We start from the raw sequence: 21,343 nt of genomic DNA, 5'->3' as shown, positions 1-21,343 counted from the left end.
TAACCACTGGGAATTTTCGCAGTTCGTTCCACGAAAATCACCGCATTTAGTACTTCGGTTCTGACATTTCAAATGTATAAACAATATATTTATATATATTAATAAAGAATATTGTTTTGAATACTAGTTATTTTTTATCAATTGAAAAAAGAAATGAATAATTGTCGTACGACAAATAGACAACAAAGAATGATACTACACCTGGACACAGCCAAAAAGTTTTATTCCTCTGACCATATTGCACAAATAAAATTAAATGCTTCATATGTATAATAATAACAATAATAACAATATCAACGTGAACATTGATAATATGATATACGTTTCAACCCCTCCCATAAAAATTAAAATCCAAATAACAGCATTGGCAGCTGAATAAAGGTAAAATTGATCAGATCATGATATAAGGTAATAAAGGACGCGCCAGGCCCTTCGAATTAGAAATATAACTGATTACTTGGTGATTGTTTCGATTCCAATACATGGCCATTCATTCCGAAACGAATAATTGATCTTTTTGTTTGAAAAATTCGTTAAACCTTATTGATGCGTATCTGAAAATAGATTGGTTCGTTACTGTTTTCACTTACATTGAAATTTGATACTGCAGGTGTCAAATCTATTTACTTGATAAGATTGATAAGATTTATTTAAATGAACTTTAGATATCGAATTTCAACTCACTCTAAAAAATCAAAGCCAATGAGCGAATGTTCACTTTGTATAAGAGACCAGCAGCCCCAAAAGAAGTGGCTCAAAAGCAAGAATTTATTAACTTGAATGTACAATTTTTTTATTTCATTTTCTGTGACATCTGGACTGCCATTGTATTCCTCAAGATACAATCTAAGCCAATCTCTCTGCAGAGTCTCGTCTGGGTACAATGAGTAATCTGGCACATCCAGACCTGTAAAGATATATAGATTTTCAAGAATTAATCAATATCTCAACAAATAAAACAATCGTTTCTGTCATTATTAAGGCTGCAGTCTATTCAAATTCTCATAGTAACCATGAAGGAGATTGAAACTCACCAACGAATTCAGCAAAGTGGTTAGCAATGTCATAGGCTTGATAGTTATAAGCGGAATACTCATAATCTATAAATGTGACGGTATTTTCCTTGACATTGTGAAGTACATTGCCTAATAAGAGATCATTATGTGCAAAAACGACAACGTTGTCAAGTTTCGAAAGCTCATTCCTCAACAATTGGTATTGCTTTTCTAGTTCCACATAGGGCCGTATTATCTTTTTGAATCTGAAAATATAGACAGTGATATATCTTCAACTTTTTAGTCCGAAAATATCTTAAATGAGCTCGAATTACTTACTTGTCCTGCTTCTCTTTGTCAGAGAACGACTTGGGCATAATACGCATGAACTTTTCAATTTTATCCCATATGAACGGCTCTGTACTTATCTCTGGATGAATGGGATTGAGCTTATGCATCTCAGCCAATCTCTTGGCCACCAACTTATAAATGGGCGGGCTGCGGACGCTGTCAACAGTAAGCGTATCCCCTGGAAGGAATTGATAGGCAAGTCCGTTGTTGAACGTAGCATACAAGCAATGAGTGTAGCCCGCTGCATGCATCAGCTGAAATATGCAATATTCGACGCTGTTCAATGGCACGCAACACCATTAGAATGTGGAATATGTAAATATGTTTCTGAAAGTTCATACCGGAATATTTGTAAATTTTTCTAGGACGGAGCTCAAGCACTGATGCTGAACTAAATTAGGCAATGCAGCCCAAAAATCAAAGTTATATCAAATCTCATGAAGAGCTAATAGTTTCGAAGTATGTATCATCGACATAAGACACTGTGCAGCACTGTTTTGCTTAATCAAAGTTTCGATTCACGATTGTATGCATAATAGGACAATTGTAATATTACTTATCAACTTGCCATCACTGTCACTCATTGCTTTACTAAATCCTTCATCTTACCCGGATGTTTCTAGTTTCTGCTGTGCGGTCGATAAACAGATCTGTTTTATGGCCATAGACCCGTATCAAAATCATCTCATCGTAGAGATCTTCACACCAGACACCAACGAGCTTGTTAGATATCCCATTCGTGAAAAGCTGAAGAATACTTTGCTATTATATGCGCATTTCAATGCATGCCTCAAAATCAGGGAATATAATCTAAATTATGATTGCCACCCTATCATAGAATTACACATTAAACTGTGAGCTATGCCAATATACCATATATATCAGAAGTTGAATAAATATTACACAATATACTCACTCAAGCATTACCTTGAACTGATATTCGTCAATGGGCCATGTGGGTCGGAGAAGTTTAACAATTTCTGCTGCGCCTTCATTTAATTTCTCTCCATCAATAAAGATGTCGAAGTGAGGTTCCTTGTGAACTTCTGCCATGATTTAACTGGTTTGGCTCACAAATATTTGGAATGTTTTAGGAAGACACGTTACGCGCCATAAACAGTTCTGCAAATACACAAGAGATTGAGCGTCAGACACGACTGTTGTCATACTACAGATTATTTCTCTTTTCATATACAACAATGGTCGAAAATTTTTCAGTTATCATTTTTTATCAACCGTGATGCAGTTTACGAATGATAAAAAATAAAACCAACTCTAATTTAACATCTGTGATGTTGGGTGCAGTACAGAAGCCAGACTCTGACAAACGAATACATTTGTTTAAACTGGCAAGCTCTACTATAATTTGTTATATCCAGAAGATAAGGAGAAATTTAGGGCAATCAAACAGTCAAGTGGCACCCATTCGTATTTACTTCAGTCCGAGATAATAAATTCAATTGCTACAAAGTCCAAGTGATATTGGCATGTTGCTTCACTATATCAATGACTGATTTTTCACATCATTTTTCTGCTTCCTTGCCAAGTTGTTTTACGATGAAAATTCCTTTCGCCTTTATGTCCGTATAATCAATCGTGTTTTGAAGTAGGCATAAAAAATTTATCAATGACAGGTGCATATTGTAAGAATTATGAGTACCCGTTTATCGATTACCTCGAGGTGCCGCGGCTCGCGCAGTTGCCCATCCTTCGGACAGTCCCTAGTCATTAGGCAGTTTTGTCAATGATATTGTTTGTCATACTGATGATACCACGTCCGACCACCTGTCTGACTTCATTCTCTTACATCACGACTGTCAGTAATTCGTCATGGAGTGTAGCTCAGTGTAGCTATTTCACAATTGGAACGTTTTGAAATGATCGTAAACAATACACGTCGACTACAAGGCAATTCTTGCTGCAGATTATACGGCACAATTCTCGAGTGTTTTTCGTCAAAATTTTCCACCAGCCCTACAGTCGTTAGAATTTCGCTGCCACATTCTAATTCTTTTTCTATTTTAACTACCTTTTGCTGCTGATGCCGTCGCATTCTAGAATTGACGAACAAACGACGTGGAACGTTGTTTGCCCATGCATATGTCGCACTGGTTTCGCCCATTTGTATGTGTTTGTGTCAACGTCAACTGTCACTTGACAGTACAACGTGTGATCCCCATCCTTGACACCGATTAGTACCTGCAAAATGACTGATGATAAGCGGAAATTTTTGCACAAAATTTACAAGAATGATCCAATCGCATTGAAAAGTTACGTAAATAAGACCGTTTCGATTAAAACTAAAGATGGTTGCAGTTACTCAGGTGTTGTTTACACGATAGATCCGGTATCAGAAAGGTTAGGTATTCTTACGTTACGTTTACTTATTGCTTTATTTATTATTATGTTTGTCTATTTACAATCAGCTACAGGTATAATGAGGTATTACAAAGTACTCACATGCGTCCAGAACACTTCTCACAGTTTTTTTTTAGTAATAAAAAATTCATGTAGGATGAATGGTTTCATATTGCACAGCTAACTTGTAAGCCTCAGAATTTCATGATTAAAATCAAGGAACATGTTAGTAAAGGTGACAAAGTAAACGATATATGTGTACAATTCCTCAGCTTTATTTTGGCAAATCCGTCCTGCGACAAACAGAACCTGAAGATAATAATGGGACATGCAATTGACAATATGGAAGTACACGCAGAGACTGAAACAAATGTACTGGATTTATTTTTATCATCCAGCGAAGATATGCCAGAATCTGTTGTTATGCGGAGAAAGATTGCTGTCAGAGAATTGCTATTAGAAAATCGATTTCCTGTTACGGAAAACGGTAAGATCTTGAACATCGAGGGAATACTCTCGATAGAGCCACCATATGATGAACAACATTGCTCGAGCACTAATGAAATTGTTTTAGTACGAATACAAGAGCTAATTTCTAGCGTTGTTGTATGATATTTTAAATTGAAAACGCCATGATAAATTGTATTTCTGACAGACCTAATGATCAAAGTAAGAATTGGTCATGTATAGCTTTGGATTGTAAAAATATTGAACGCCTGAGTTCTTAGAAGAAGCAAGCTCTCTTCTCCAACATTAGTGTAACATTATTACAAGTAATCATATTAATGTATAATTATTAATTACATTTCGAAACAAAAGTAATTGTATGATGTTACCGATAATAAATAAGAGTATATACTGGGTGTAAGAAAATTGGCAATTTTTGAAAATAAGATTGCATTCATTTTTATAAGCCAAGCTGGTAAAACTTGAAGAAAATTGTTTTTGACGATTTATTTTCCAGAGTTGCATATCATCAAAGTAACTCCTGATTAGCATCCAATTATACGATGTAATGTTTCTCTGATCGAAAGGAGTTTCCAAGAAAATTAATTCCACTTCCCCCAGTTTTGCTTATCAAAACGAATGCAATCCTGTTTTCAACAATTTCCAATTTTGTTACACCATGTATTTCTCATTAATTGTGAATAGCAATAATAAACAATATGGATGGTCTGAAAAGTTACAACAATTACAATCAAATGCGACTATTCAAGCTGTGAGTCAACCACGGAGTAGTAGGAGTCAACTAAACACATGGCAAATTTATGGACTCCAATTTGTGTGATTAAGCTGTCCATGAACGTAGAATTGCCAATTTTTCAAATCAATTTTTATGTTATGTAAGGTAATAACCATTGCCCCTTACTCCTGCTTCTCTGTAAGGAGCATAATGTAATTAACTGATAGCTCGTAATTGGGGAAGAAAACAAATTTTAACAATTTGCAAATATTACTAAGCAGTATAACAACATTAGTATTTATTCCAATAATTACAATTGAATAGTTAAAAATCACTGAAATTACATTACTTCAAGGCATTCTTATATAAATATTTCAAGTATTTGTTATTATTATACACACTCATATTCTCTATGACTATATAATACAATAGTTAACATTTTCTTTTTGTTTTTTTGTTTTTTTACCAAAAAGAGTTGTTTGTCTTCTTTCGTTTCATTTCTTTTACACCTGTTTTCAATCAAAGGTTTCTCACTATATTTTATACTTCGGAGTTTCGTTTATTTAAATATTTCATTGATTATCTTGTGAATGCATAGTTAAGTTTTAGTTTCGTAGATTTGACTGCTGTTATGCAAGTATGCCAAGTATCCGGAAACAATGGACTTTTATAATTACCGATTTAACAAATGTGACTTCTGTTAAGTACACTATGTATGTATGTACAAGAAATTCAATCCATTGAATAATTTACTCATGGCAGCTGGAAGGTAAGGCTGCTTGGATAACGGTAATCGATTATACAAATCATTCATGAATGACTGAATTAAATTTGTGGAATATTACAATAAACATCAAATCATAACAATTGGCATAAATATCATTTTTCAACGATTGGAAGGTAACAACAATTATATTTACATGCCATGAATATTTGGTGACACGCACCTTTTGATAATTATTTTGAATTTTTTTTCCTCTGCTCACTGTACGTGGATTCTATGATGTATGTTTGGGGTCCGCATCACCAAATATCGGCAGGACAACTCTTTAATGTGCAAATTTCCATTTTCTTTTTGTCACAAATCAAGGATTATCCCACTGATATAATGTACTTAATAACAATGGAGAAGACTTCAGTTGTTCTATTTGAATAAAAAGATTTAAAAATTCTGGAAAATTCTGTTCAATCATTATTATGTTGTTAAACTTATAGCTTTGATTCATCACCTTTATTATAATGGATCTTACCGGAATTTGGAATGTGTCTGCTCAAAGACTATTTTATATATTATTGTACTGAAGTCACGTTTGAATTGCCTTCATCACATATGCATTACTTTTGGAGTGCTTGAACAAAAGAAAACAAAAATAACACCTCAGTAATTGTATTATAATGATTGAAAAAGATATTAATATTTAAATTGTGCAATTCCAAATTACAGTAAAGAATAACTCACCTTTTTCCCCATAGCCAGTTCATGAGAACGCTCGACTGGCTCTGGACATCTCGAGCTGAAAGAAAAATTGCAACAATTAATACAAGATTCACCTATTACATTGCAGTCACCTCTTTTCGATTCTTTGTGCCACAATATAATTCTTGACACATGGTTTTTATTTCAATACATACATAGAGTGTAGTTGGCATTCACCAATCTGGCTGCTGCTTCAGGGGGTAAGGAATTCAGCATATCCCTGCGTGTAACAAACGACATTTGCTGGGTGTGTCTGGATTCTCGGTCATCGCATAATCTTACATCTCGCCTTTGATGCACAGTGTGTAACTCAGAAAGCCTGTCACAAAAACTAGCTTACTCTGGGCTTTGGGAAGCTGTTAAGCACGGGGCAGCGATCGGTTGGGAAATATTAATCAAAGCTAAGTTAGCTTCAAACAATTCTACTGGCATACAATACATAAACCACCTCGGCGTCCAGATACAATTTATAGAATAGGATAGTTGGCTAAGTTTAACAAGAAAACAAGGGTCATTGTATCTGTATGAGCAAATGAATGATTGGGATGCAATTGCTAGAATGCTTTCAGGACCCAAGGAATTGTATGATGCAAAATATTGAAAGGATCCCAACTTGTTGCAGGTTCTTTACTAAGAATATGGGCAAAAAATACATTCATGAAATCATCATTGCACAGCGACTTACTTTTGAGCAAGAGCACTCTTGTCTTCTCCAACCGGTAAAGTCTCAACATTTAGTGCATCCTTTGCAATTTCGACAGGGCCATCCGTTTTTGATGGAGATGGATGCTCGATGACTGGTTCATTCGAAGACGTCGAAGGCAAGGCATCTGCCTCAGGACTGGACATTGCCGTTTTCTGTTGTCGCAATTCTTCATTAACTCGAATTGCATTAGATAGTCTCAACTGCAGAGTATCACGCTCTTCTAACAACTGCAAGGATAGAATCAATTCACCACACATCAATTTAGCATTGAAGAACGATGAAATATACTTCAGTTACCAAAAAAAAACTTGAAAAACGACCTTACCTGCATCAGTTCTAATGTCAGTTCTTCGCACCTGACATCTCTCTGATGTAACATATAGAGGGCAAGATCGAGCTCACCTTCGACGGATACAACTGGATGTGAGATTAGATTTTCACCTTCTTCTAAGGGTCTATCGATGGTATCTGCCAATTCCGTCTTTCTCTTATCTGGGGCAACGTTAGCGGATTCTGTACTTCTATTTCGGCTTAATGACTTTTGGATAATTTCGTACTCCTGTACAGTTTCAGCTAAAAGAGTTTTCAATTTATTAATCTCTTCTTCTTTAGATTCGACAACCTGTCGCAGCTCGTTCAATTGTCTTTCTTCTTCCTCCATTAGTGTAGCCATTTCATCGATACGAATATCTTTATCATGGATTTGGACTTTGAGATTATGGATTTCAGCATCTTTGGTAATACTGACTTCTGCTAAGCGTCTTTCCTTTTCAGCCAAGTCCGATTTGGTAACTAGCAACTCTTCATCTTTGTGGCGCAAAGTATCAATGTAACGAGAATTCGATTGTTCCATTTGCATTCTCAGGTTTATCACATCCGTATCTTTCAATTGCAAAGTGCCAAGCAATTCTTGAGTTTCTATCACTAAACGTTGCTTCAACTCATCGATTTCAGCTTCTTTTTCAGCCAGTTTAGATTGTAGCACTCTTTCAGCTTCTTCCATGACCAATTTTTTTTCTGACGTTAGTTTTGATATTAGGTTCCTATCTGTCTCTGATTGATCTTTTGTCGCCATTAAATCACAAATATCCTTCTCCTTTTCTACCAAACTTGCACGCAATTGTTCAATTTCTTGCTGCTTGGTAAATAAGTCCCCGTTTAGTCGTTGTAGTGTCTCCTGAACTTCGAATTCATCGAATTGCGGATTGGCATTATCTTGAAGAGAAATTTGAGAATCCTTCTGTGCAATCACGTATTTCAGTTCGTTTATTTCTTGTTCTTTGTCATGTAATACATTTTGTAATGTTGCTATAGCTTCTTGATGAATCGATAGTTTTTGGTCTACAACAATGGGTTCATGATTGTTTCCTGAAACAATCTCTCGTTGTCCCTGTGCTGCTTGTCTAATGTTTTCAATTTCTGTTTGTTTGCAGGCCAACTCTTCACTCAATGACTGGACTTTTTTCTCCAAAAACTGTTCCATTTGATATTTGTCTGTGTGTAACTGATTGATATCATCCTGCAACTTCTGTATGAGCTCGGGATATGTATTTTTGCTCAGCATATATTTAAATTGTTCAATTTCTTCATGTTTCTCTTTCAGTTCTGACCTCAATTGATCAACATCTGTTAGAAGCTCAATGTCGGTATCCCCAGCCATTTTAAATCTTGGGTAACTATCCGCCAATGCTACACCCTCTTGCAAAGAACTCTGCTCTTGCAGGTGGGATACGGAAAGCTGAACACTATCTAACTGTAACTGTCCTTCATTTAATTGCTGTCTAATTTTTTCTGTCGCAGCCTCTTTTTCAATCAAGGTTCTATTCAGTTTCTGTATATCTGCATTCTTCTCCTCTAGGTCTGTCTGAAGCTGGATAATTTGTTCATTGGCAGAATGCAGTTCTACGGACAATTTTTTTATTTCTTGGCGAAGGCATTCGTTGAGAGAATTTTTTTCATGTATTCCTACTTTGAGGTCTTCAATTTCTTTCTCTTTTTCACTCTCATCTGTCCATTGATCTTGCAAATTTGTTCTATCAGTATTAGTTATTCCATCTGGCTTACCCATCGAATTTTCTAAGCTTGATTCTTTTTCAAGTAACATTGCCTTCAAATGTTGACCTTCTTTTTCCAATAATTCGATATGCGACATACGACTTTGCAATTCCAGAGAATACTTCTGCACATCAGTTTCCATATTGACTAATGCATTTCTAAGCTTTAGAATCTCTTCATCTTTATCCAGTAACTGCAGTTGTAAGCCATGCAGTTCAGCAGTTTGTTCTCGCGTAGTTTCGTCCACCTCTTGCGTCAGTGATTGTTGCAGACGTAATATCTCTTCCTGTTTGTTGTTCAATTCTTGTCGGAGATTTTCTATGTTACCACGCAAATGATTTTCAGTTTCAGTTCTTTCAAGGTATTGTTGCTGGTAGTTTTGCTTCAAATCAGCCACCTCTTGCACCCTTGTATTCAACAGTTCTGTAACTTCACACAATGAGGTTGATACAGATGATAATTCTTTGTTGGCAGCTTCCAGAATTTCGACTTTTTGCAATAGATTGACATTTTCTTGCCTTGTTTGCTCCAAACTGTGTTGCATTTCGTTCATTTTTAAAGCCCACTCTTGCCTTTCTCGAATCAATGACTGTTTTTCATCATCGAATTCGACAGACTTTGCCATCAACTCAGTTCTCATCAACTCGTTATTTTGACGCATAGCTGTTACCTGATCATTTGCGTCCATAAGGCTTTGCTCGTACTGTTTACTAAGCAAACTATATTCTTCTTGTAATTTGTTCAGGCTAATCTGTAAATCATTGTTCTGTTTCTCCAATTCTTCGTATTTAACGATAATATCAGATTTTCCAGAACCAATTTTGTTCTCAATAGCCATCTTTTGATTCTTCTGTTCTTCCAAAAGATGTTGTAGTTGTTCATTCTCTGTTGCTAGCGCCTCCATTTCCTCTTTCAAATCGTCTATTTCTGCTTTATATTGTTGGCACAATCGGTCAATCTGTTCCTGAGTTTTAGAAAGCGGATCACTGGATGGATCGGCTTCACTTCGAGTTACACTAATCTGACTTTTAATCTGCGGTGACCGTGTAGTCGATTCTTCGTGGCTAGATGAAATTTCTTGGAGCTGCCACTCCAAAGACTGTATTTTACTGGTGAGTTCTTTATTTCGAATTTGCCATACTTCGATATCCATGTCTTGTCTTTCCTTCATCTCAACAAATCTTTCATTGGCTGCCGTTAAGACTTCTAATCTTTTTTGCAACTGTTCTTTCTCTGTGAGAGATTTTTTTTGCTCTTGGATAGCACCTTTCAAACTTTCTTCCAGCCTCAGAATTTGTGCTTTCAATTCTTCTTCAATAGCAGAATCCAAATCCGAGAAACACGACGGTTGTTGCTGCTTGACCTTTTGTTGCAGCAATTCATTTCGGACTTTAAATTCTTTGAGTTTTTTAACTAATTTTACATTTTTTAGTTGAATATCTTTACTTTCCTCTTCCAGGTTATTTATCTTGGTTTCCAATTCTTTGATTTGATCTTCCAGCTCTGCCACTCTAGTTTGCAACTGAATTTCTACACTGGGTGTCAAAGTAGCTGTTGATAATTGATGCTGTTCCTCTAATTGTGCCTCCTCGGCACTCCAACCCCATCCTTCTTCGTCGATATCTAGTTTGCCAGATGACCTAATGTCCCACTCAGAGTCAACTTCCAAATGCAAATTCTTCTCAACAGTTTCTTGGGGTGGCGTTGACCCCGATATTAGATTTTCTGCAGTGTTTTCAACTACTTGGCCCTGCTGATTTTTTAACTGATTGATTATAACTATCGAATCTGAGAGTTGTTGTTCAAACGATTCTTTTTCTATTAAAAGCTCATCCAACTCGTTTTTCAATCCATTTATTGTCAATTCTTGTGCCTTCAGTAAGTCTTGCAGAGCATTTTTCTCCTGTAAAATTTCATCTACTCTACTTTTCAATTCCAAGACTTGCTGGTCATTCGTATTCATATCATCAGTAGTAACTTGCTTTTTCAGTTCCATGAGTTCATTCATATACGATTCTTGAGAGAGACGAAGTTCATCATTTTCAAGTTTCACAGTTTCAAAATCAGCCAACAATTCATTAAATGTTGACGCAACTTTATGAAGATCGCCAGTATTCGTGGTGTGTCCTTCATTCTGAATTTCATAGAATTTGTTAACTTTCTGTTCAGCAGTAGAAATAATTTGGTTAACAATTTCTTGGGCTTCTTTTTGCTGCAGTCTTAGGTCATCCAATTGAGACTCATAGATAGACTTTTCATTTTGAAGCTGGCCAATCAACTTATTTTCGTCATCTGTAGAACTCTTGTTCTCTTTTTGAGCCGATGCGATTGTTTGTAGTGCCTCATTTGCCAATTCCAACTCACTTCTAATTGCATCAATTTCTACATTTTTTGCTGTAATAATGCCTGTCAATCTAACAATTTCTTTGTCGTTGTCACTTTGATGGTTACCAGATACCTCCAACTGAGCACAGATGCCACCAAATTGAGCATCTAATGAGCCAATTTTTTGGTCTTTCTCTAATAAGGCCTTAGTCATTCTGTCCAACTCATTTCGACATTGATTAAACTCTGCTTGCAGAGTTTGTGTCTCTGCAACTAAATTTGCATAGTATTGATCTTTTTCATTCAAAGACTGTTGATTTTCTGAGTCAATTGTGGCTACTCGTTGCTTCAAATTTTCTAATTCTATACAAACACTCTCATACTCACGTGTTTTCTCACCTAAGAGGTTCTTCCACGTGGCAATTTCATCGGTAGGTGCAGGTATATTGGGTAACGTGGTTGTATCAAATACATCGGAAACATCACCCTGTTTGGGCATGGAAAATGCAGCCATTTGCAGTTGCATATTCCGCCTTTGATAATTTTCGATTTCAACTTCTTTTTCAGCTAGTAGTGACGTTAATTTTTCAACCTTCTCTGGAAAATCCCCCGACATTGAGGCCGACTCTTTTCGCTTAGCAAGTTCAGCCACCAACTGTTTGTTAGATTCATTGTGCTTTTCCACTTCAGTTTCTAATTCCGAAATTCTTTGTCGACAAAGGCTTACACCATCTTTGAGCGACTCGATTTCTTGCATAAGACTTACATTCAAATCTTCCAACTTTTCACACTTCTCAAGTAACTGTTTTTTGTCAGACTCTAGTTGGTTTATTTGAGATGTGACTTCCCGTTCAGAGCTGTCTATATATTGTTTAGCTTCATACAGATCTTGCTGTATTTTTTTTAACTGAGTTTCTTGGAAAGTATGTTGATCAAGCAATTCTGAGTATAAAACATCGACTTTTTGCAATTTTTCAATATTCTCTCTGCTGTACTTCAATTCTTCTTCAACCGTGTCAATCTTTTCTTGCAAGCTAATATTAATATCTTGAAGACTTTGAATCTTTTCGGTTAATTCCTTGTTTTCGTCGATTGTTTCATTCAGTTTGTCACTGATAGCTTCGTCTTTAGCCGTGAGCATAGCTAATCTTTGTTCCAGCATATCCTCGCTAAAGGAAGCTTCTTCTGTTATTCGGAATGATTGCTCAAGTTCAGCACCTAACAATTCCGTTCTCCTTTCCAAGCTATGCCTCCGCTCCTCGACAGCACTAAGTGCTTCTTCTAGTTTACTAACTCTGTCGTGAGATTTGCCAAGTTCAGTTTCTAAAGACTCAATCACAGCATCTCGCTCTTGTAATTTTGCCTCCAAAGCTGGCACCGTGTTGTGGCACTGTTCTTGAGATAGTTCTGCCACATTTTCACTCAATTCGCAATCTAAGGTCTGTGCTTTATGTACTAAAACTTTTTCAGTGGAATCAGACTTTTCTTTCTGGAGTTTTTCCAAGAGATACCTTCGTTCCTCAGACTCCTTTTCAACATTTTCCAATCTTTCATTGATTTGGGTTTCTTTCGAGGACAACATCCCATTTTCAGCCTTCAGTTTTTGGATCAGACTTAATTGTTCAACATACTCACTTTCCATAACTTCCATTCGCACTCTCAGTTCTCGAGCACGTTCAGAAGTTTCTTCCAAATTGTGTTGTTGTTTTTCATACGCAGCCTGCATCTGTAATTTGTATGCTTCATATTCAGATGTAATATTCTGTTTCTTTACTTTCTCATCTTCCAATAAAGATTCCCTGCTGGTAACTTCCACTCGTAATTTTTCAATCTCGTCCCCCATCTCTGTAACTTGTTCCAATAGAGAATTCACTCTCAGCTTAAAGGTATCAATCTCGTGCACTAGTCCTTCAACATTCTGCAAAGCTATAGCAGTTTGTTTTTCACTTTCTATCACCTTGTTTTCCAGCTCGGAAATTTTATTGTCTTTTTCACGTATGGCGGACTCATTCTCTTGTATACTAATATTTATCGCTTCTTTTTCTGATTTTTCACAATTCCACTTCTCTTCAAGGTCAGATACCTTAGCTTCGAGATCTTGGCACTGTGCTACCTTTTTCTTCAAGTTGGCAGCAATTTTTTTCATTTTATCCAGCTGAGCTTTTCCTTTGGATTCAGATTCCATCAATCTACCTTCTAGATCTGCGACTTTCAATTCTAAAGCTAATTTAGTTTCTTCTGTTACATTTTGGCTTAAGAGTTTTTCTTTCTCTTCTATCTCGAATTTCAAGTTTTCATTTTCTTGTAACTTAATATTCAACTCTTCAATCAAATCCTCCAATCGCCTGTTTTGCATTTCTCTGTCTTCTACATGCTGTGCCTTCACCAATTCTAATTTCCTATATGCATCGCTCAGTTCTTTCTGGAGATTTTCAAGGTAACTATTGTTCTGTTCCAATGTATTATGCAAGTGAGACATTTGGGTGTTCAAAGACGATTCGACAGATTTCACCTGATGCAATTCTTCGTTTAGATATCTATTAGTTTCGGTTAGTTGAGCAATTTCCTCATCTCTTTTAGCCAGTCGTTCTTCCATGTCATGGATGTTTGAGGTGATATTCTCAATTTTACCATATGTCACGATAATTTCATTTGCCTGTTCATCAATTTTGTTTTGCAATTGCGTTGTTACGTTGTTTCTATCTTGTAAAACCTTAGTCAATTCATTGAACGCTTCCGTAGTTTTGGCATTTTCGGATTCCGCAGATAGTTCGCTGGTTACTAAAGAGGCATTTAATCGTGCAACTTCTTCGTTTAATGATTCGATTGTGAGATTTTGCTTTTCAATCCGACTCTTATACTCATTAAGATCCTTGTGCAAGCTATCAATCGTAATCATGTCAGCCTGTAACATTCCAGATTTATCACGAAGATCTGCATCATTTTTGGCAACTAATTCTTTCAGAGCTCTTATTTCTTCCTCTCGGATGGATGCTATTTTAAATTCTTCTTGGCATTTCAATTCAAACTGCGATATTGTTTCGTCGAGTTCCTTCTTTAGTTTGATCATCTCAAAATCTTTTGTTTCCAATTCTTTCATCAAATTCAACTTTTCAGCCTCAAGTATTTTTATGGCACCCTCAATAATTGATTTTTCAGATTCGGAAGTTTTCAATTTTTTTTCCATTTCTTCGCACCTCAATTCCCATCCTTTAATAGCATTAGAATTGTTCTTCAATTCCATTTGAAGTTTACCCAAGTTTGTAATCTCAGTTTGGTATTCTTCAATTTTTTTAGATTGGAACAGTAATTCCTCTTGTGTATCAGATAATTTTGATTTCATATCATCAATCACCTTCTTTTGTTCTGAAATTAATTTTTTGTAATTTTCTATTTCATTTTCTAGTAGTGTTACTGTAACAGAGCCTTGATAGTCACCCGAATCTTTATCTTCGACTGTTTCATCTGTAAGTCTGTGTAGAAGTTTTGTTATCTCATCACGTATTCCTTGTGCTGAAGTTTGATTTTTCTGATTCAATTCGTTTAACTTTTCGATAAGTTCTTTAGCAAAAGTATTGGTAGTCATCTGATCAACAGCCTCCTTTAAATTATCTCTTTCTTTAGTAACGAGATCCAAATTAGTTTTCAGATTTTCATTCTTTTCGTTCAATTTCGTAACACTGATAACCAAAGAGTGATTTTCTTGAGATAAGGCTTGTTCTCTCTCTGTTATCATGGATTCGTTAGATTCTACTTGTTGAATCGGATTTTCTGAAAATTTGTCCCTCAACTTTTCCTGCAATTTTGTCAACTTAATAACAAGATCAGCATTTTCCTGGGTCAATGCCTGAACTCTGCGTTCCAAGTTTAATACATCATCATCATCTCTGGTCTTGGACTTTGGTCCATGAGTGGAACTTTCTTCAATTTCAGCCAGTTTCTCTTCGAGTTTAATTACTTTTATAACAAGTTCGTTATTTTCTTGTATTAAAACGTCTAGCCTGGATAGATTGTCACCATGTTCTGGTATGCGTTCAAAAGATTCAGTAGATCCAGTGTCGGAGGAGCTTTTCTCTTCAACTTTCGACAGCTTGGTAGTTAAACTGTTATTTTCTTCAATGAGCAGTTCAATTTTCTTCAGTAATTCATTTTTCGTAGAATCACTTAAATTTGCAAAACATTCCGTTGGTTCGGTTCTCTCTTCCAATTTCGTAAACCTTATAATCAAGTCATTATTTTCTTGTGCAAGCATATCGATTTTTTTCAAAAGTTCGTTTCTGTCTGTTTCATGGAATGTCTCAAATGATTCGGTTGATCCAGTTTCAGACGTTCCTTTTTCTTCTAGTTTGGCCAACTTAACGATCAAATTATTGTTCTCTTGGGACAGTGATTCTATTTTATCCAAGTATTGCTTTTTTTCCGACTCGCTCATCAAATCAAATTGCTTAGGATCAGCAATTGACTTGTGTAATGCATCCACTTGTTCCTCCAGTTCAACGATCTTCATTTCAGCAGTCACTCGGAGGTTTTCGGAGTCTGCATTTTCAGCCTCTAGAGCAGAGATTTCCTGTTTCACTGCGTGTAGTTCTACAATGTAATGAATGTGATATAGTACGAGAAAAAAAATTTTGCATGTGTGCACATTAAATTATGGATGAACAAACTTTGTACTACCTTGTATAAGATCCAATTTTTGATTCTCCAAAGTAGCAATGGCTTGTACCTGGGAATCGATCTCATTACTTTGCGCAGATATCTTAGCTTCAAGATCAGAGATACGCTCCTGCCAATCACCTGCGGAAGCTGTGCATATTGTAAAATGAAGTTCCTTGTACGGACACGTTTGAATCGAAAGAACTAAAGGAGCTTGACATAAACTGACATTTTAGCAACCCTGTTACATAGAGTCTCTTCAAAATGCATCGAATCCTTGAATAATCCATGTAGGTAAAGAGCGTGTGTCAGCCAGATGTTAGTAATGTCAAAAACACATCTTTTCTTCAACTAATGAAATACTGCTAGATTTTAGCGGATATTAAAAGTTTTTTCGATTTCTTTCAGTCATATTAATAGAATTAACAGAAACACTACTACCATAATTAAATACTAGACAACGTAGTTCTACAAACAAAAAAGGTTTCATGGTATGTTCGCAAAGCATGTTCAATATACTTAGTAAAAATTCTAAAGTAACTGCGATAATTCAGTCTGAACAACTTGGAATAATTCTAATTCATTGGAAAATAATAATTTGATAAAGATTTTTAAATAATACAGCTTCATTTCCGGAATCCTTTTTTTTGTTTGTATCCAATTAGAGTAAAGCAAACTTTGACAAGTAATAAAGTAGGTACCAGTTGATTGCTTCTTTGTATACATGAATGAATAACATTTAAGAAAACTCGTTTACTTTTATTTTCGCAAAGAATGTAATGAAATGGAAAAATGTATGTACCAGCATACGAATTTTTCCCACCACCATTGGTATTAATAAGCATGATTGTGTTTGGCATCTACCATGTTTTCCAAATTTATGAAAATTGATGAAAGTCGAGAAATCATATAGGTATGTAGCTATAAATTATCAGTCATGTTCGAGAAGTCCAGGTCAGTAAAAATCAGTAAAAATCAGTACAAATCACTATTAAGCAACACTGAATTCAAGGTATATACATTTTGCAATAGTTTGCAACATATTTTTTGAACAGAAAAAGAATTGAAGATAAAATTATTCATTTAGAAAAACCCGATGAATATTGCGATCGTAAAACTGCAAACACTATCAATGATCATAAACAAATACCCAGGATAGGTGAAAATATTCATGATTTAATGAATTGTTCTCAACTGAATGAACTTCAATGGTTTGAAACGTTGTGTATAAGAAACTGAGGCGAGTGAGAACGAATGACAAAAGTGAAGGTAATGAATAAATAGTGATAAAATTATACCGTGGTTCCTACCTTTAAGCTCGTCAAAGTCTACCAGACTGAGCTGTAGATTACCTTTTTCTTCCTCTAGCAGAGTCACTTGATTCCCTAGCTTAACCAATTCTGCATTCGTATCAGATACCTAGATCAAGACACCAAAAATTAAAGCTGTATGATGACATGCATGCAAAAAAAAAAAAATTGTGAAATTTAGTAAGGATATATAGCAATTTCAATTTGATAAGAATGATCAATTCCTGAATCGTGAGAATCGTATTAAGCAATGCAGGTTGACAACAGATCACTCACAATAAATCAATATACCTTTTTGAAGTTTTCAAGTTGTTTTTGCAGACTTTTAACTTTGCTTTTATGTTGTGCCTTGAGTTTGATCATCGACTTGTTTAACTCATCTAGTTCCTTGGACAACTTAGTCACTCTTGCATCTTCTTTTGTTTCGTAGCTATCGTCTGGTACTCTTTTCACAAGTTCCTTCTTTTCAGTTTCCAAATTGTGAACAAGATTTTCTAACTCATTAACTTTATTGGAATATTCTTCATTCCTTGACGTCAATTCAACAATTTGATTCTGTAACTCTGTTTTAGATTCTTCCAACAACAACTGATTCGATTTTCTCAATTCTTCAATCAAATTCTCTAGTTCTGCTATTCTGTTATCTTTTTCGAGAATCAGTCCATTACTAACTGCAGATTCATTAGAAATCACTTTATCTTGTAAATCGGCAACTGATTTTTGCAATTCATATTTTTCATCCTGTAACTGCCGGTTGCGCTGTTCCAATGTTCCTAACTTAGATTGAAGATCTTTCACATCAGGTGATATGACTGTGCCAGCAGCAGATTCCAGCTTGAATATTCTTTCTTCTGTTTCTGCCAATTTCATTTCACGCTCTTCTAATTGATCGAGAAGATTTTTATTTTTAGATTTAAGCGATGATTCTATAAGAATAAAGTTTTCCTGCATTGATTTCATTGCTTCCTTTGTCTCAGCCAAAGTATCTAAAGTTGAACGAGAAAAGTCTGCAGTGGTGACGTCAGTTAGTCTTCTTTTCTCAAGGTCCTCTTTTAATCTGGGAAGGGAGTCAATTAATTTCAGCACATTGGTAGTTGAACAACGATAGTGTTACATTGAACGAAACTAAACACTGCAACTTACCCTTCGACGGTATTTTCATACTCAGTGATTTGACAATCTCTTCCCTGAAGCTGCTGCAACAAGCTATTAATTTTTTCCTTCAGGGATGTTTCGATAAGTACAAAGTTAGCCTGCATCGTTCGCATTTCGTCTTTCGTATCTTCGAGTGTGTCCAATGTTGATTTCCTCTTTTGCGATAAATCTGCGGACATCAGTGTAATAGCCTTGGTCTTTGAGTCAATAACAGAGTCCTTTTCTTTCAAATTTTCTTGCAAGTCAAGTACAGTGGCTTCTAACTCCAAGATTTTATTACTGAGCTCAGCTAGTCGGTTGTCTCTGTCTGGCAAACTGAAATGCTCCAAGCTTGAACTTGCGACCTAAATTAAAAATACACATTTAGCAGTTCGAATACAATCTCCATGTTCTGTAAACATTTTCAAACTTCATCTTACAAGATGTAGTATATATTGATTTTGTGAAACAAATTTTGTAAAATCAAGAAAAGTAATAGTTCTAAGTACAAGTTATAAGACTTGAGTGTCACCATTACCTGTGTTGTTATAACAATTGGCTGAACAGGTAGGGTGGTGGTTAGTTCTTTTTGCAATTCCAATATCGTAGTATTGCTTTCATCCAGTTGTTGCCGTATAGCCTCCACTTTTTCTTTGACCACTCGTTTGTTTTCTGACATTTCTCTGCTGCGCTGCTCAAATATTTTCCTATTCTCCATGAGTTTTTTTTGCAGAAGAGAAGACTTGGCCTTCGGAGTTTTAGCTTGGCTGATGTCATCGACATTATCAAAATTTTCTACTGAGGGACTTGATATTCTTGATTTAACCACAGTTTCTGGTGTACCCTCAACAGATGATGACGCATCTTTACTGCGTCGAGAGAGCTTTGCTCTAGACTTAATCTTTGAGAGTTTTCTAGCATATTCCTGCAAATGAGCGAAATGACGTCCATTACTATTAGTGATTATGGGTCTAAGTATAGACTTAGGAGATGATATGAAATTAGCGACAGTGGTAATAATTAAATCTGTTGTATTCATTACTATGAATTCCTTAAATCTTAGAATAGAAAGATACGTTTGGTATGTATTCCACAAAGTTTTCTCACAATTACTGGCACATTTAATACATCTTTTTTTATACATAATACGTATCGATATATATATTATGATATGATCATCACTGCTGTAGCGCACAGGTGCAAATCGTCAAATGAAATTCTACTACTAGAAATTAGCCACTTTTATTTGTGTCGCAAATGTAATATATCTTCACCTGGACTGCCTCTTCCTTCTTTTTCAAACTTTGCTTATCAAGCAGTATCGTTTCTTTCTGCACTTCAGTTTGATTCTTATTCTCATTGGAAACATCCTTCGTATTGGTAACTGCATCAAGGTCTTGGTCTTCTGCTGTTTTTGGAGGCTGATCGGACCCTAGAGGCTGGTTTATTCCTCCGCCAGGATCCGCCATGATGAACTGAACAGTAAGGAATAATATTATAATCCACTTTATCATCTTCACTAATAAACTTGACAATGTTGATAGATGCGAAAATTTGAGTAGCTGTTTCAATACTGTGAGCCACTGCTAACTTGCCAGAGGTAGAATCACCTACTGCTCTCATTGTTCAACTCTTAATTGGATAGGAACGTGACTGGGGTAAAGTAATTCCATTAGTATATGCACCGAGTAGACATCAGTAATTTTTCAAGATAAAGGGTAAGCCGCAGTACATGCGACATAATTTTAAACAAAAGGTAGTGATTCTGTGATAGAAATCGTATGTCCCAGATTGTAACAAGTTGAACAGACTTATGGGTGCAACATTGTACATGAATGAAATGATATCTGTTGAAAAGGTAATTAATTAGAGGATTGTTGATGATTAAATTTCAAGTGGTAAGCACAAAATGTGATGATTATATCCTTGATATTCTTATTTCTCCAAATATATGTCAACTATAGGCATGAAAATCTGGCTACGTAAGACACATCAATGGCAAAAACAAAGTTAGCTTGTAGTCGAGAAATGCTATAAAAACCGCGAAGCGTGCACATGGAATTGGATAGTTGAAAAATAACATTATATTACACTAAAGCAGTTAAAATAATAGAACCCACACAATGACGTAATACATCCCATATGAGAATTGGAGAAATAAATGAGGTTATGTCTTTCGGTTATATTTGATACAGTGAAAATTATAGCAGAAAATTATAGGATAATTTAAATAAAGAAATTATCAGCAATGGATATTTGTAAGAAACGATATATATTTACATTTATTTATGTTCTCCAAGACGTCAAGATGGAAACAACACGTCACTATTATTTGTACACATATTATTTAAGGCTGTGCGCCCACTTTTCTCTGTCACCAGAGAGCTTTCACCACTAGTTATATATTTCAGCGAGTTGCTTGTCAAATACCCGAAAAATAATTTTGGACCATTTAAATTGGATACAAATTATGTCAAATATTTTACAAGCAACGATTTCGCCCATGCAACCGACTGCCACCAGGTCTTTCCGCCATAAATGCCGCACACAACTTGGCAGCTGGGCCCCGGAAATTGTTGGATACGTACAGTTCTGTCAGCACAACAGCGCTATGTTGCGGGAGTTTTTAATACTGCTTTGAAAACATATTTATCCTGCCATCTGGCGGCACATTCGTTGAACTCTTCGAAAGTGCACCTCTCAGAGATGGTCGAAATCTACCTTACCAGCCGAATATGTATGATGGCATACATCCATGCATACACACATCCATATCCAATGTGACAAGAGAGGTCC

At 35.7% G+C, this 21,343-nt stretch overlaps 3 protein-coding genes across 8 annotated transcripts; 1 reads left to right on the top strand and 2 right to left on the bottom strand.

Annotated features, from left to right (window-relative positions):
• Positions 1-206: 206 nt before the first annotated feature.
• LOC124412635 (ethanolamine kinase) lies at positions 207-17,695 on the bottom strand. 6 transcript variants are annotated; one of them, XM_046892678.1, is made up of 8 exons: positions 17,686-17,695; positions 16,111-16,120; positions 2,274-2,406; positions 1,956-2,093; positions 1,335-1,600; positions 1,035-1,261; positions 685-907; positions 207-554 (listed from the first exon to the last, which is right to left on the bottom strand). In XM_046892678.1, the coding sequence occupies exons 3-8, from the start codon at positions 2,397-2,399 to the stop codon at positions 491-493; spliced, it is 1,044 nt and encodes a 347-aa protein (XP_046748634.1). In that variant the 5' UTR covers positions 2,400-2,406; positions 16,111-16,120; positions 17,686-17,695; the 3' UTR covers positions 207-490. The 6 variants fall into 6 exon arrangements, with proteins under 6 accessions (XP_046748634.1, XP_046748633.1, XP_046748630.1 ...); XM_046892677.1 differs by lacking the exons at positions 16,111-16,120; positions 17,686-17,695 and adding an exon at positions 12,741-12,751; XM_046892674.1 differs by lacking the exons at positions 16,111-16,120; positions 17,686-17,695 and adding an exon at positions 2,894-3,524 and having other exon boundaries at positions 2,274-2,468.
• LOC124412637 (gem-associated protein 6-like) lies at positions 3,504-4,447 on the top strand. The gene is made up of 2 exons (XM_046892682.1): positions 3,504-3,704; positions 3,977-4,447. The coding sequence occupies exons 1-2, from the start codon at positions 3,553-3,555 to the stop codon at positions 4,314-4,316; spliced, it is 492 nt and encodes a 163-aa protein (XP_046748638.1). The 5' UTR covers positions 3,504-3,552; the 3' UTR covers positions 4,317-4,447.
• LOC124412627 (protein lava lamp-like) lies at positions 5,156-21,090 on the bottom strand. Its single transcript, XM_046892654.1, has 12 exons — positions 20,828-21,090; positions 19,822-20,022; positions 19,086-19,472; positions 18,557-18,912; positions 17,705-18,470; positions 17,414-17,522; positions 16,125-16,253; positions 7,396-16,037; positions 7,050-7,297; positions 6,520-6,683; positions 6,347-6,401; positions 5,156-6,236 (listed from the first exon to the last, which is right to left on the bottom strand). Exons 2-12 carry the CDS (start codon positions 20,014-20,016, stop codon positions 6,212-6,214), a joined length of 11,076 nt encoding a protein of 3,691 aa, XP_046748610.1. The 5' UTR covers positions 20,017-20,022; positions 20,828-21,090; the 3' UTR covers positions 5,156-6,211.
• Positions 21,091-21,343: the final 253 nt, after the last annotated feature.

Source organism: Diprion similis, chromosome 11 (assembly GCF_021155765.1).
Source record: "Diprion similis isolate iyDipSimi1 chromosome 11, iyDipSimi1.1, whole genome shotgun sequence".
Classification (NCBI taxonomy): Eukaryota; Metazoa; Arthropoda; class Insecta; order Hymenoptera; family Diprionidae; genus Diprion; species Diprion similis.
The sequence above is the reverse complement of the archived record's forward strand: the minus strand, read 5'-3'. Positions and strand labels throughout refer to the sequence as shown.